This window comes from Zonotrichia albicollis, chromosome 8, assembly GCF_047830755.1.
Source record: "Zonotrichia albicollis isolate bZonAlb1 chromosome 8, bZonAlb1.hap1, whole genome shotgun sequence".
Classification (NCBI taxonomy): domain Eukaryota; kingdom Metazoa; phylum Chordata; class Aves; order Passeriformes; family Passerellidae; genus Zonotrichia; species Zonotrichia albicollis.
In genome coordinates this window covers 19,765,487-19,781,501 of record NC_133826.1, presented here as the reverse complement: position 1 = coordinate 19,781,501, position 16,015 = coordinate 19,765,487, and the positions used below count along the sequence as shown (strand labels likewise).

Below are 16,015 nucleotides of genomic sequence, written 5' to 3'. Positions count from 1 at the left end.
GTTTGTTCAATCTATTAAAATGTAAACTGTGTACTGACATCTAATTTGAGTTTGGTGGTGTTCTCTGGTTAAAGCTGCAAAGAACCTCAGCTTGAGCTTCACCTTACAGAGAGTGTTCACAACAAGCTGTGGATTCCTTCTGTGCTGAGGGACAGAATCTATACAGCAGCTATTCAAAGCACGTTGTATATTTGTGTATGTGTAGGAGAAAGAAATAAAAGGAGACATTTTAAATTTTATCAGTGAACTAGTTGGTGCACCATCTCCTATAAACTGATTTGATAAGAACACGATGACCTAGTTTTAAAAACATAAATTACAGTCAACTTATGTTGGATTTTTTCAATAGGTGGCATCGAGTTGCTATCAGTGTGGAAAAAAAGAGTGTTACAATGATTGTTGACTGTAACAAAAAAACTACAAAACCACTTGACAGAAGTGACAAAGCAGTTGTGGACACCAATGGCATCACTGTCTTTGGAACCAGGATTCTGGATGAAGAAGTTTTTGAGGTACAAATCAATAATGAACAAATGGAATTGAGGTTTTTATTGTTGAGCAAGTTGCTTAATGCAAACCAGAATAATCTTTTAAGTCTAATGCTGGTATAATGTACAAACTTTGATTTATAGAACCTGTTAGAATAGGCTGAAATAAAAGAGAAGTAAAACAGGGAGGAGTACAGTTGGAAGATTTGGTGCATTTTTCTGTCTCTTTTGTTGTATCTGGAAGGGACTTGCTTTTTTTGTCTTTCTGCCTAATATTGAGATACCTGAGGTATTTGGGAGAATTAATCAGGGAAAGCTGTGTAGTATGATACTAAATAATTTTCTTTCTGTATCTCATAAGCATTTGCAAATATATGTGTGTGCTAACAGTATTTGAGAGCAGAGGAGAAGGACCTGGAAAGTTTTCTGTGTAATATGAATCTGTTAAAGTGTTTATCCCACCTCTTACTCTTTCCAGTAAATGGAACATACTTTGGCAATAAGGACATATATGTTTCCATCATTTACTGGCCAAGAAGTACATATAGGAAGGGTAAAATGCCTTTAAGGAAGTAAGTAAATGCCAATCATGAGGCCTTTCTGGGTAGAATCCTTATGTCAATAATTATTTTTACAGACTAATTATGAAACTTAAATCTGTACTACTGAATTTCCATTATAACATTGTTATACAATGGTTAAAATAAAAAAAATTTAAATTAAAAATAAAAAAAAGAAATTACAGATTGGTAGTTATTTCATCTACAGAACATCTGTGCTCTATAAATGTAACAGTTTTAATCCTAGCTTTAAGCAGAACATATGCTTGAGAAGTTGCATAGGTAGCAAGAGGAAAAATAGGAATTTTGAGTGTAGCATTGTAGCATGGTTATCTTTTTTTCCCATGGACATAATGAATTGTGGGCCTTTTGAATACAGAAATTTCTGGGGTGATTTAGTGGATCAAGCAGTATGATATGTTTGGTATTTGCAGCCTAATGCACCTGTAGTCCCCAATCCAGTTTGCACATCTGAGGAACATTCTTTTCTGTTTGAAGATGAATTCCATAATTGCCTCTATCTGGGATGTGACGAGGAATTTTTGGTCTCCTCATGGGATAATTACTTTAAATTTTCATTTGTATTTCTTTCTTAGGTGAGAAACCAGCTTCCCCAATATTTGTGTTTGACAATAAACTGTCAAAACATGTGCAATGTGAATATGCATAAGTAAAAAAGGATTTGAGAAAAATAAAACTAGGTAGACTAATTTTTTAGTGTTTTCCATGTGATTTTAGATTATAAGAGAAGCTAAAGCAGCAACGTCTGGCTAGTTCTTGCAAAGTTTGTAACCATTTTAAAAGTTTTCAAGCAGGGAAATGTACAATAGATAAACACTGATGATTGGTTTGTTTAATTCAGTGCAATCGCTAAATAAAAATATCTGCCTGAAGTTTCAGCAGTGCTGAACTAATCATACATACCTGTTTGGAAATAATTTTTTATGATATGTGTGTAAAGGGAGATATTTATTTTATCATTTACCTCAAAAAATGTGGTAGAATGCAATTATTTTTTGGTGCAACTGTTGAAAGAGTCAGTAAAGTTGGATGAAGACGTAACTAAGCAAATTCAAATTAGCATTTAAATCAGAATTATCAGATTAATTGATGAAAATCAAAAATAACCCTGGATTTTTTTGAAGTCAAACCCATGTGAAGTCAAAGTGGACACAAGGACATAACTTTACAGAATTTGCTGGAATGAATTAAAATTACTTTTCTCCAAGAGTGTTTCCACTTGTGGAAGGGGAGGTAAAAGGAAGGTAGTCTAGCTGGTTCTCTGCCAGATTTTTTTCTGCCATCTGGTACACTGACATGGCAAGTCAGTGTTTCAATTCCAGCTGAGACCCACAAGGCCTCCACTAAGAAGGAGGCTTTGGTCTCACAAAAGAAATTGTGCATCTGTCTGTAACGTCAGTTCAGTGGCTGAATCTTAAGATTCAGTACTGAGAACAGCAACATTTGTACCTTTTTTTAGCCTCACTGTACATTTCTGGATTTCTTGAGTGATTAGGTTTTCTTACTCAACTGTGTGCACCTCTCTTCTCTTTTCTTATTCAGAGAAATTACTTATAGTCTTACAAGGCTCTTCTTGAAACTGGTGGGGGTTTAGATTAAGTCTCAACTCTTACTTAAATTAGAAGCTTGCAATCCTCACTTTTGGGATACGTTTCTGCTTTCTTTGTTACTGTACAACCACCATGGAATAATTTATACCTATGGTCAATTATCTGAATCTGTATGTAAAAATGTGCATTTTGAAATCAGAATGTACCCCAAAGTTTAAAAAAATACTGGGCCATATACAATTTTAACGGATCATAGAATACCCTGAGTTGGAAGGCACCCACAAGGATCATTGAGTCCAGCTCCTGGCCCTGCACAGGACACCCCAGGAATCACACCCTGTGCCTGAGGGCATTGTCAAATGCTTCTCGAGCTCTGTCAGGCTGGTGCTGTGACCACTGCCCTGAGGAGCCTGTCCCAGTGCCCAGCCACCCCCTTAGATGAAGAACCTTTTTCTGATATCCAGGCTAAACCTCCCTGGGCACAGCTCCAGCCCATTCCCTCAGCTGCTGTCACTGTTGCCACAGAGCAGAGATCAGTGCCTGCCCCTTCTCTTCCTCTCTCAAGGAAGTTGCAGACTGCAATGAGGTGTCACCTCTGTGTCCTTTTCTCTAGGGTGAGCAAGCCAAGTGACCCCTGTCCTAAGTGTGGCCAAAGAAAACATAATCCAGTTCATGTTGAGTTTGTCTATTGTTTTTTTGCTATCTAAACAGCATTATTTTTGTTTTATTAACAAGAATTTATCCATCCCTTAGCTACTTGTGCTACAATGTCTAAAGTTTAGTGCTGTTTCCTGAAATCTGTCCCTTATTGACAGGGACATGATTGTGTGTTAAATGTTCTGTTTTTCTTATTCATGGCAGCTCAGAGTAACTTTTGGTGATTTCATGGGTCTCCTTGTTAGTATTTCTGTGTTATGAACCCTGCTGTATCTCGAGACCACAATAGTAAATGAAGACACATATAATGTGTCTTATTTTATGGGCAGGAAATTCCAGAAGTTATCTAGTCATGACATTAGACTTAACTTAAGACATAAAATTGTTTACTACAGACTTCTCATATGACACGTGCAGCCTTTGTTAGGTTAAATGTAGGAAGCCCTGAAAACAATTACCTTTGCTCAGTGTCAGGATTTAAATTGTATCCATGCATCACAGGGGTCACCTTCTCTTGGGTAACAGTGATATTTTTCTCATAATAAGCCAATACTTTGGTAGGAACAGGAACAGTGGAGCACTCCTCAGTCTCCTCAAACTAAATGGAAATTTAAAATATGGAAATAATAACCTGTAGATGCATATAATGAATTCTTACTCTTCAGTGACCTACTAATTGAGTATGATACTGTTTCATTCTGATCTTGTACCAATGTGTGCAGCAGAACACAACTGCACCAAGCCCCATTGCATCTCTAAGGTAACTCACTCCCATTGAAAGCAGCTGTATACAAATGAGTCCAAAATGGGTATCATTACATTATTCTGACCTCCTCATGACTTGATTGTATCTTTTGAAAAAGCAATACTCTTTCAGTCATATTGCTTTAACATATTTGCATGGATCATTCTTTTAGAAGCTTCAGAACAAATATTGCTCACATTTCCTTTAAAACAATGTTACATCCCAGTGGCTCAAATATTCTTCTTTTTTGTTATAATTGTGTTATTTTAAGTTTCTAATACAATATTTAACTAAATTAAATTCTTGACCATTTCCATTTCCTTTTCTTTTATTTTTGTTCTTAATATTAACCTCTGTTTTCTAGGCAATTGTTCTCTGTTCTAATTCTAGCAGTAACACAAGAAGATGTTATAGCCCACTGGCAAATTTTAAGTGCTTACATTTAATGGGTGTGACATGACCTCATGACATAACTTTCCTATGATGATCAATAATTTCTAAGTAAGCATACTGGGTGTCCAGAGATCAGGTAGATCACTGAAAGAAGGAAAGGGCCAATTGGTGTCCTGAGAACATAATAAATTGCTGCCAAATTCACTGGTTTTTTATATACAAAACACAAAATATTCTTTGATAAGCTTACCACTGGTGCCAAAGCTAAGAGGCATTTTTTTTTAGTTGGTGCTGTCAGAAAGATTCTGGTTTAGCTGTAAAAGCAAGAAAAAAATTATCTAAAGTGTTTTCTAAATCTAGTGGGCAGTTGTGTGTTTTATGTGAGAAAATTCCAATTTGGAGTTGCCTGCTGCTCATTCCTGAATATAAGTGCTAATCTGAGATTTTATGACATTGTGCTTTGTTAATGTGGAAATCAATATGATGTTAAAAACAAGATAGTGAATTCAGCAAGCACTAAGCATCAGGTGCATACAAATGATGGGAAGCAAATTATAAACCGTGAATGCATCTTAAAATAATAAAATTATGCTGTCTAGAAACTGTATTATTATTAACTGCCAAATTATGAGACCTTCATTTACACTGCTAAGCCCTTGCTCACTGAAGTGAACCTTTTGATATCAGTGGAACTAATTTGTAAATGCTTGTTTTTGAAAGACTGTCACAACATTCCTCAAACTTTTATATGTGTCTTTTGAAATTAATGTCTTCTCTGTTTTCAAACACATATTGCAAGTACAGCTGGTTTGTAAGTGCTTGCTGCAAAGAAGAGAATTCCCAAAATGCAAATGAAAAAAAAAATAAAAGAAAAATAAAAAAGGAAGAAAAAATTAGTGAGATGCTGGTACATGGCACCTAGTAAAGGAATTTTGAATTGTATCCATTGAAATATGTTTGTAGCTTACGTGTTTTATAAATAATAAGGATCTTTTTATTCTTTGCCAGCTTTAAGGATTTGTCACTCCTCATTTACTACTGTTGGTGTGAGCAATCCAAGTTTTTTATAAGTATTTTATAATAACTTAATAACTAACAGTCTTTGTGCAGATATTTCTCTATAGGCACCTTTTTTCCTTCAAACTCCACACACCAGACCAATACCATAATTTTTTAGGCACTTTGCTGTAAATGAGTATTACAAGACAAAACCTGATGTATAAGAGTCTTATTTAAAGCCCATGAAAGCTTTAACAGTACAGAGTTTATGGATTAAATCCTTGAAGTAATACTTGTTAATAAAGGGTTTAGATTTTGATACTAGGCATTAATCTGTTCTCATGAAAAAAGCAGTAAAACACTTGTGTGCAGGATGGGATTCCTGTTTAAAGGAGTAGGAATAGCTGAGTAAGCAACTGGAGCAGCTGGAGATGGGCTGAGAGTGCCCTGGCAGCAGTGTGGGTTAGCCTGCAGCTGAGGACCTGTCCCTCACTTATCTGTGAGCATGGGCAGCCCCAGAGTGCAAGTGCAGATTTTTCAGGGAAAAATTTTTAGAATCAGTGGTTTAGATATCAACACCAAAGTGGACAGCTTGAGTACTGAGAAGTAAAAAGCATACCAACATCAACACCAACAAAAATAAAGCAAAGCAGACAATATTTTCATATCAGAGGCACCTAATAAACAATCAGAGTTTCTTACAAAAGCTTTCTATTTGGCTTGTTTGGGTTTACTTTGTTCTTTTCTATCTCAAAGAATGGTGATCTGATGTTTATTAATTTTTTATAGCATTTCCAAACTTATGTTCAATGAACAAAGGTCAATCCAGTTTCCCTTTCTTAATTTTGGAAGCAGGTGGGGGACAGAAGAAGAGGGCAAAGTTCTGGTAATTCATTGGAATTCAAGTTAATTTTCAAGGAATCTTCCCAAAAAACAAAGGAATGGTCATTTAACAAAACTGTCTGTAATTACATTTAAAATTAACAACATGGGATCAAAGATTGCTGCATGCTGCATCAGCTTCAAAAGATTTAACAGATAGGATTTATATCACCTCATTTATTATTGTGTCTAATACTATTCAGAGATGTAAATAAGATTTTAAAATACATGAAAATGTAAGAAATTTGTAGGTCTTTTATCTAGAAAATAGGATGTCCTTGGGCACACGTGCACTCCTGTGTCTATGTACACTTGCTGTTGCATGGGCATTGTAGTAAAATCTAATCTCTCAGCCAAGAATTGCAGTTGACTTTGTGAACAGCTATGTTTGGAAGGTCAAAAATTATAATTGGCATATCAACCTATTTCCTAACCAAGCTTAATTTATCCTTCTATAAGCATGGTGTTCAAAGAATCAAGAAGACATTGATTTCCGTGGAAACTTTGACCTGTGCAGTATTCTGCTTTCACAGTTTATCGCTTTTACAGTGCTTCAGTCTGGCAGGCTCTAAATATCTTTGTCCAACTATATTGTACAATGGTCCTGGGCTATGGAATATTATATTAAAAGCTCCTGGAATTCCTCAATCCCTCAAATCTTTGCAGGAAGATTAAATGAATTCTGCAGCAGGTTTTTCTAAATTCTATAGTAATAATATCCATGCTGTCTAGACTTTTGTTCTTTGGAGTCTATAGCTGTACTGTCACATAACTAATTAGAGAAAGTTGGCACAAATACCCAGGTTGGGGTATTTGTGCTGATTGCTGCTGATCTGCTGAAAAACTCACTTTGTAATTTCAGGCTTTAGCCACAACATTAAAATGAAAGATATTGATTTTGTTCTTCTGAGTTGGTTTAGTGCTTAGCACTGCTTTTGTTTTGCTTTTATCACAATTTATGTAAACGTCTTTAAAATTTAATTATCCTTATAAGCACATAAGACGTAGTAATGTTATCCAGTGTGAATCATGAAGGTGTATTTTGCTAATTCTGACCATCACACTCTATTTGAAGAAAGCATTTCTGAACTTCAAATATGTAAATTAGTCGTTTAAGTAATTGCTGGGGATTTTTTTGTTTTTTGGTTTGTGGTTTTTTCCCTGCAGAGCTTCTGAAGTAATGCTTACCTGCTATTCCCTGGACAAAATAGCTTTCACCTGGCAGGGTTATTGTTTTATTAAAATTCTTGTAACAGAGATATCCCTAAATGTGCCCCTGAACTGTTTGAGTTTCTTGTGGAACTAGAGAACAACTAGACCATTAAAATTTTACAGACTGGAAGAAAACAGTAATTTCTGCACTGATTTCTTCGTACAGTTCCCTTACAGCCTTCTATGAATCCATACTTTTGCCATTTTAACAATGTGGTCTTGATAGTAGAGGTGTCTTTTTTCAATTATGAACTTTCAATGAGGAACTTTTAGGTAATAAATAGACTATAAATGGACTACTTTATGGTTGTAATTCTCTAACACACCATATCTAGAAAACATTAGTAAGATTACCTAGCTAGAAGGAAAAGAGAATATTTCAAGAAGACAGATATCTAAAACATTTTATTAAGTCAAATAAGGTAATAAGCAGCTATTAGCATTTATTGATATAACAATAATTAGTCAGGCCCTTGATTTATATCATTGAGAAAATCTGACCCCACATCTAACTGGAAATTTTCTTTGTTCCTATTTCTGCTGTGTAATCTAAAGAAGACTCCAAAAATTTGAAATCACAGGGAGCAATTATTACCACAAGTCTAACTAAAATGATAATTACGTGAAGATCCAGCCAAAATTGGAAAGAGAACTTGTTAGTTTACTGCTTTCCTGAAAATTTGGTGTCCATTTCTTTTTTTGCTATTCAACACTGCATTTTTCTAGTGTTGCACTGTTTTCATATCAAAGCTATTTTTCCAGTGCAGATAACTCACTTTGTGCATTACTGCTTTGAGGTTTTCAGCAAGTCCGGGAATTGTACATACACATAAATTTTCTTATTCCAAGATGTCACTGTGGAATGTCTGTGAGATTCACAAAGGAATTTTCAATGAATTAATTCAGCACACTCTTCTCATTCTTAGCTGGGCTGTTCCTTGTAGTAGAACAGTTCATGTGAGTGAATGTGTGTGCAGTTGTTCCAGCAGGCATGAGTTCTGCTGATTTGAGCATATTCTCCTTCTAGCTCTCTAGCCTGGTTCTCCTCATTTGCTCTGGTATGCAACAAAGTGCATAGTTCCTCAATCACAACAACTCCTTTTTACTCTTGGAGGATTCTGCAAGGAATAACTTATCTGGTGGAGTACCTCTTAGAAGGAATCCTTCTGTACCATGCTTTGACATCAGGTATTAGTGATTGGCAAGATGATTTATCTTGGCTCAGGCAGCTTTTATCAGATAACCATGAGGCTGATTCAAAAGTCTCTGGTTTTAGTTATGAGCATATCCCTGAAATAAAGAGGAATTAAAATGTTCATAGGCTTTAACTATTTTTATTCCATATTACAATGAATTATTTAACTGTGCATTGCCTTTGTGAGTTATATGTTGACTTTGACAACTTAGTGGCTTTTTCTAGAAAGAATTTAGGATCCAAACTAAATATTAAGATTTAAATTTTACTTCCAAACAGCTTGTATGGTTAATGTTATATAGAATACCTTGCTGGATGTTCTCCACTACTTCTGGGCAACTGAGATGTAGCTTTCATCTTTCTTATCTCTGATTAGCAAGTTACATTAAATATCTGACAAACCACTGTTTAAAATACACTGTTTTAAGTGTTATCCGGAAAAAAAAAATTGTTACAAGGCAGAAGGTTATGATTCTCAAAGGTGAGTTAGGCTTTTAGAACTTTTTGGGGCAAGTTAAGCGCACAGTTTGTTACAGGTACTAATAGGAAAAGTGGCTGTGTATGTCTGCCTGACACCTCACCACTGTGAGGTGTTCTCTGTGTCTGCCTTCTGCTGCCATCCCACTTACCTCTGACACCAAAGCATGGTGGACAACTGGCTCAGCAGAGACCTGGAAGGCTTTTCCTCTCTAGCATGCTACATAGCAACTTCCAGCTTTGGAATTGCCTGAGCAGTCTTTGCCTATAGATGTGGTGGTGAAATTTTCATAGAGAAGGAAGAACTTATGTATAGACTGCAGGCTTTTGTACTTCCTTTTTTTCTCTACGCACTTTCCAGAGTACTTTAAGGATGCTCAAGTGTATTTGTACATTTTAATCTATTTTTATTTCTCTTTATCCATTTTTGTCTCTCTCTTGCGTTCATCACTTTACCCAATGAGATTTCCTTTGTTCCTGAAATTTTCATCCAAGAAAAATGATATGACATATGCATATGTGTTTAGATACCTCAGTATTTTTTACAGGTCAGTTATAGGAATTCTTAATAACCCATAATTCAAAGTTCTCAGGACTTGTGCAGGTAGATCTTTGTGTGCCACATTTGTGACTCCAGGTCATGAAATATGACCAGATTATTTGTAGTTTATTTGCAAGGAACTTTTTGAAATTCTATTTTGGTCTCAAAAAGTCAAGCAGTTAAAATCAAAGAAGGTGTTTGTAAAGTCTGAAGCAATTCTGTGAAAAATATTCAATGAGAAAGAGTATAGATTTGTCCAACAAATACCTTAGAATGGTAACTAAATCACAATAATGGAATCTACAGTAATGCCTTTGGAACTTCATGAGCTGGTATGATTGACCTGATCTGAAAGGAAAACTCTTGAACTATACTTACAGTACAGCCAATGCTTCACGGAACAAAATACTCAGAGAAACAATTTAATTAGCAAAGACAGAAAATAAAAAATAGAAAAGGAAAATGAATAATTTACTGGAATCATTTTTATAGCGCGTCTTGAAGGAAAAAGAGGGAAATAAACATTTGGGATTCCAAAAGTAAAATCAATCGGTCCTTTAGTAAACTTCTCGCACATTTAGAGCCAGTAGCAATGTATGTATTCTGTAAAAATTTATGTATTTCGTGTAGGATTTCTGAGGGCCTCCATCTATGTGGAGCCATGACAGGCAGACAGGCGGGGCTGGGAAATACAGTCAATGGATCAGGAACAGCTTTAACCAATTTAGGCACATTTAAGCCAAGTGGTAACAGCATACCGAGTGCTTCTTGCAAACACACAATCCAACAGAACTCAGTGCCAAAATTCCATGGCATTCAAGACCAGCACAAAGCTCCAGAGTACTGGCTGTATTCCTGGACCTGTGTTCTCTTAGGCTCTCTGACTAAACAGTAGTTTCAGGAGCTATTTGGGCACGGCTCCTGCTGGCTGGCACTCTGCGGACACGGAGATCTGTCCAGGCACCTCAGACAGCCAGGAATGCTCAGGGCCAAGGAGCAAGACCATGACTTGAACTCAGCAGGGTGAGGACAGAGGTTCTACACATCCACCTTTAGGCTGCTCAGAAGGGTCACCTACCTCTTTTGTCCCACAGTTGCTTATTCTCTCATTTTTTCCTCTGCCTCACTTGGTTTTAATGTGGTTGGTGAAAGAGAAAGGGCAGAGCACTTTGGAAACACTTTGCTGGAGATGGGGGATGCATAGCTCAGGCTGACAGTGACTGTACAAAACCTCTCAAAGCACTCCAGCTCTTGAGGGAGTCATGGAAGAAATCAGAGGGGGAATTTTTCTGTATATGTAGTAGGTTTTGTAAGATGCCCAGATCAGGAAGCCTTAAAGGCTTAAGGAATTTACTTTAAAGGAATTAAGGTAAATAAAGGAGATAGATAGTCCAGAACTGCTGACAGAGAAACAAACTGCTGCATTTGTAGTATTTCTGGAAGCTTAGAAAAAAATATTCTAAATCTAAATTAATCTGAGACACATGTGAGTCTATAAAAGTGAAGTCGGCTTAGAATGCTGTAAAAAGCAGACTTGTAACATATAGCCATTATGTGCTATGAAACTATTTCCTACTTTATGACCAAAAAATTAGTAAAAAAATATAGAATCAGTAAAATTGCAGATCATTGCTTGATTTATTTTTTTTCAGTTTGAGGAAATTTATATGGAAGGAATGTTGCAATTATTAATTTACTATTATTTATTACTATAAATTACTATTTAAAACTATTCTCCATGGTTTTTTTATTTTCTAAAGGTTACTGTTATGATAGATGTAAAGTTATTTTGGAAATAGAGAGAATTATGAATTTTCCCACCTGTAGATTTCCAATAGTTATGATATCTTGTCTTTAAAGACGAAACAGGCACAGGTATACTAACAAAGGTATTCATTTGCCCCTCTTTTGTTTGAAACAAAGAAATAAATCCTGCTAGAAATACATAAATCTTAAAAATCACCCCCTTGTGGGGAAATAGTGAGAGAATGAATTTAATGGGTTTTGACCAAGACCATGTGCCAATTTCCAACAAACTTATTTTTCTGTGAGCATAAGAAGCTCCTGGATGAGAAAATTTATAGTGGAAATGTTGGCAGAAATTGACCTAATGCTGCCTAAATAGTACCACTATGTTAAGAAATACACTGAATACCAGACAGCTTTCTGTGGAAAATGATAAACATTCAGAATCTCTGTAGGAGATCTCAGCAGAGCCATTTTTATTATCTGGAATAGTGGGTCTCTTTCTGTGATGTTGTTTTTATACATTATATATGGAAATAGAGGCAAAATCAACATTTTTTAGCAGTTACATCTTTTCCAACACAATCTATAGTGTGTATTTACACAGTGCTCACTTAATTATATTTTATTCAAATAGCTGTCTCTATTTTACTATTTTATTTTTATTTATTTTATTTTATTTTATTTTAAATTATTTGTCTCCTTTGAGACTGCATATGTGATGCAAACTCATAATTATACTGTTGATCACATGCATGCTGAGCTGCATGCTGGTAATAGGAAGTGCCCTGAATTAAATCTTAGGAATTTAGACTGATTCCCAGTGTAGAAGTAAACAAACCATGAAAATCACAGATCAGAACTTACACCTTCTCACTCTCTCCTTTTAATACCAGACATGATTTTAAGCCAGAATTTTTCACCTAGTCCATTTGGTATTAATTTGAATTGTTCTGCCACGTGAACAATAGTTGTTTTCCATAACAGCAACAGAAATTAGGTAGATATGTTATTTATAACCACAGATGGAAATCTCTAAGCATTATGTGCCTGGTTTTGTTTCTGAATGAACTCAGTGGTCCTGATGAACTGTAGACTACCTTTGGTTTTGTTATTTAATCTGCATATGTTTTCCTGCAGGGTGAGATCCAGCAGCTGTTGATTATAGCTGATCCCAGAGCTGCATTTGACTATTGTGAGCATTATAGCCCAGACTGTGACTCCCCAGTGCCCAATGCTGCTCAAGCTCAAGATCCTCGAGTTGATGAGGTGAGTAATCAGTCGTGTATTACTGGATTTATTGCACATTAGTGGCTGTGCTGGAGAAAAATTACCCAAGGAACACTTCCAGCTAAATGGCCTGCATTGTTCTAGAGGTGGAGAAACCAGCTTGCAGGAGCGCATTCATTTTTGCTGTCCACTCATTTATGTCAAGCATTCAAAGGAACCTATCACCCTGGTTCCATTTGAACAATCGTCATTCTCAGTGAAGTTAAACTATAATTATTTTTAAAAATTATGGCAGTATGAGTTTGTCTACTCATGCATATTTATTCTTCCTGTGTAGGTTTATTTTTTTAATTTTACTGATGCTGGATTTCAACAAATGCCACATTTGAAAGACGTGGGAGCTTTGAGTATCCCACAATTGTGAACTTCTCCTGTTAAAAGTGCCCTATGTTTTAATGAGCTGCATGCACAAATGCATGTGCACACAAAAGTATTTCAGCCAGTTCCACTCACAGGAGGTAAACCAACAAGCACAAAAGAGAGTAGGAATTTTTCCCAGAAACATGAAAGATATTTGGAGAAACCATTAGTCACTGTGGACAGCTCTCACAGCCACAAAGTGAGTCATTCACCCAGGTCAAGATAGGTCCTCAGATTAGACCTCTGAGCGCTTGTATGTACTGCTGTACACATTCTAAGTACTTGCATTGAGCAGTGTAAAGGGAAAAGCTTTTCCAAAATGTAACAATCATAACTGAACTTGGGTCTGGACAGCTTGTATGCACACCATGTGTGATCTGACTGGTTATTACTACTGATTGCTCAAGAGATCAGCATTAAAAACTTGCTGAACTGTTTTTAGATGTCTGCTTTGAGCCTGTTTTGGGACCGAACATTTCCTAAACAAGTGCTAATGTTATTTGTTGTTACTATTTATTCTGACTTAAAATTATGTCCTCCCACATCCATTCCATCTGAGGTGTAGTTCAAGATGTGTCAAGTCACCTACACACAGGCAGAAGACTTACACTGCATTACAGTGTGTGGGGTCTGGGCTTTTCAGGAGGACTCCAGAGGACCTGCTGTCCATGTGCCTGCATGCCTGGATCTCCATATTCCAAACCAGAACAGATTGAAAGCTTATTGCTGTTAATTTATTCAAAGACAAAAAAAGATAGCAAGACCCAAGGGGTTCTTTTGTAATTAAGTTTCAAAGAAAAATTTAATTTTGCTTGGGAATTTTCCTGGGCTTTGCTTTTATTTGCCTGCTCTTGGGTTTAGTGGTTTTTAATGTTTTTTTCAAAGGCCTATTTTCCCTCTTGGTAACACAGAGTTTGTGGGAGTACCTACAGAGAAAAATATAAAATCAAGGATACTAATTTGCAGTGTAACATTTTAAAATTAATTTGGAAATAAATTGAAGAGCACTTAATGATTAATAAAATGGACAGCTGCTGTTTCCATTTATTTCATTTTTTGCTGAGAGGTGATTGGATTATTTTACTTAGCTTTCTGACCTAAGACACAATTTTTTTTTGTGCTCCTTGTGTCACTTTGCATAAATATTCTCAGTGAAGTCAATAGATCTCTTCAATATGTAATAGTAATCTAAAATAATTGCATCAGCAATGCTACCGATGTGTAGAATAGAATAAATGGCAGACTGAATTTATAGAATGATAGAATAGTCTACTAAATAGTAAAAAACTAGCTTGTTGAGGCAGGCTACTTTATAATCTTTTGAGAAGGAGCCTGTCAAATCACACAGATAATTTATTTTAAGGAAATAAATGAAACAAGTTTTATTTAGGTACTGAAAGAATTGGTAGAAGACAGCAGTGTTGATTTTTTGTAAACTGTAATTGCAAAACTAAATAAGATGTTAAAAGAGAAAAATACATTTGCAGCTAGTCTATAAGGAAAATAATTGTTTTAAGATGCTTCATTATATGTTTTGAGGAGATTATAATTTTGATTAGTGATATTGATAGATATTATAGACTTAGACCTCTGCAGAGCTTCTGACTTGTCAACATATAATATTTTAAATTTTTAAAGAAAGGTATTGTATGGTAAAGTACATGACAAAGAGATTTGAATCTGGGTGCCGTATTTCAGAAATTACTATAAACAATGAGCTGTCACTGAATTAAATTTTTAGCAGAGTTTCTTAGTAATTCTGCTAGAAATACAGAAATGTGTATAAAATGGATGGCATTAAAAATTGTCAGCCATGATACTGCAGAGCAGTAAACAGTGATGGAGACACAACTGAAGGCAATGTTACACACATACAAGCCAAAGAAATAACTGCAGGGCAAACATGATGAACTCAGTAGTACATTGCAATAACAGTCTGCATGCATGTGGTAACAGAAGAACCTTTCATTTGCAGCAGATTGTCCCCATCTGGGATACTAATCATGCTGAAAGACAGCATGGAAAGATTATTGTTCAGCTTGATTGGTTTCATGGTTTGATCTTCAGGGTTTTCACACAAACTCTTGTGGTAGGAAGAAGGAAGAGGGAAAACTGGGCAAAAGGCTAGGCAGGATTGTGTCTTCAGAGTCTGGATTAAACCAGCAGAAGCTAAAAATATTTGTTGGGCACTAGCTTCAAAATATGCTGATTGTTAAAGAAGGGTAAAAGTTTTTCCCAAAATAGTATGATGCATGTCTTAGTTTGTGAATAAAAAGAATTCTGATGCAATATTACCTCTGCATGCTGTCACTTGGAACATAGACTGGCATCATCACATATGTGGCTCACTCACCTTATGCAAAGATCCAGGACAAAAAGAAAACGTAGACAAAATGGGGTGGGGGGAGAAGAAAGATCAGTAATTTCAATTAGGAAAATATCTACTACAGTTTGTAGGAAAGAAAGAACAAATTACCAAAATGATGAATCTCTAGATGTCTTCAGGCCAAGGATAGAGACCTTTCTGAAATTTGGGGACATATTATTCATACTTTAGTTGACTCAGTTGCAGAGTGACCATAGGAAGTTTTGAAGTCTGCAAGTTCACAAGAGTTAGCCAAGATGGTCTAATAGTCCCTTTTGGCATTATGGCTCTGAGCTTTTGAATTATTGCAGTCCAGGATAAGAAACTGATACTTGGCTTAAAGATAAATTATGTGATTTCAGAGTCTATTAATGTGTGTTTCCAGCACTGATTACAAAACCCAAAGGAAGTGGCTGACTTTTCATCAGTAAAATAGAAAATGGTGTTCGTGAAATTGCATTTGGGAAGATGAATAGGATTTCTCCTAAATTGCACACTTTTTTGGTCTCCTGGCAAGCTCACAGCCTAGTAAGG

General features: G+C 35.9%; 1 protein-coding gene across 7 annotated transcripts in view; it reads left to right on the top strand.

Moving 5' to 3' along the window:
• COL11A1 (collagen type XI alpha 1 chain) overlaps nt 1–16,015 on the top strand; it is a 124,589-nt gene that overhangs the window by 18,922 nt on the left and 89,652 nt on the right. For all 7 annotated transcript variants that reach the window (XM_005482021.4, XM_074546182.1, XM_014276045.3 and 4 more), the window contains exons 4-5: nt 350–512; nt 12,607–12,735. In XM_005482021.4, the coding sequence (XP_005482078.1) occupies nt 350–512; nt 12,607–12,735 (292 nt within the window). The remainder of the gene's footprint in view (nt 1–349; nt 513–12,606; nt 12,736–16,015) is intronic.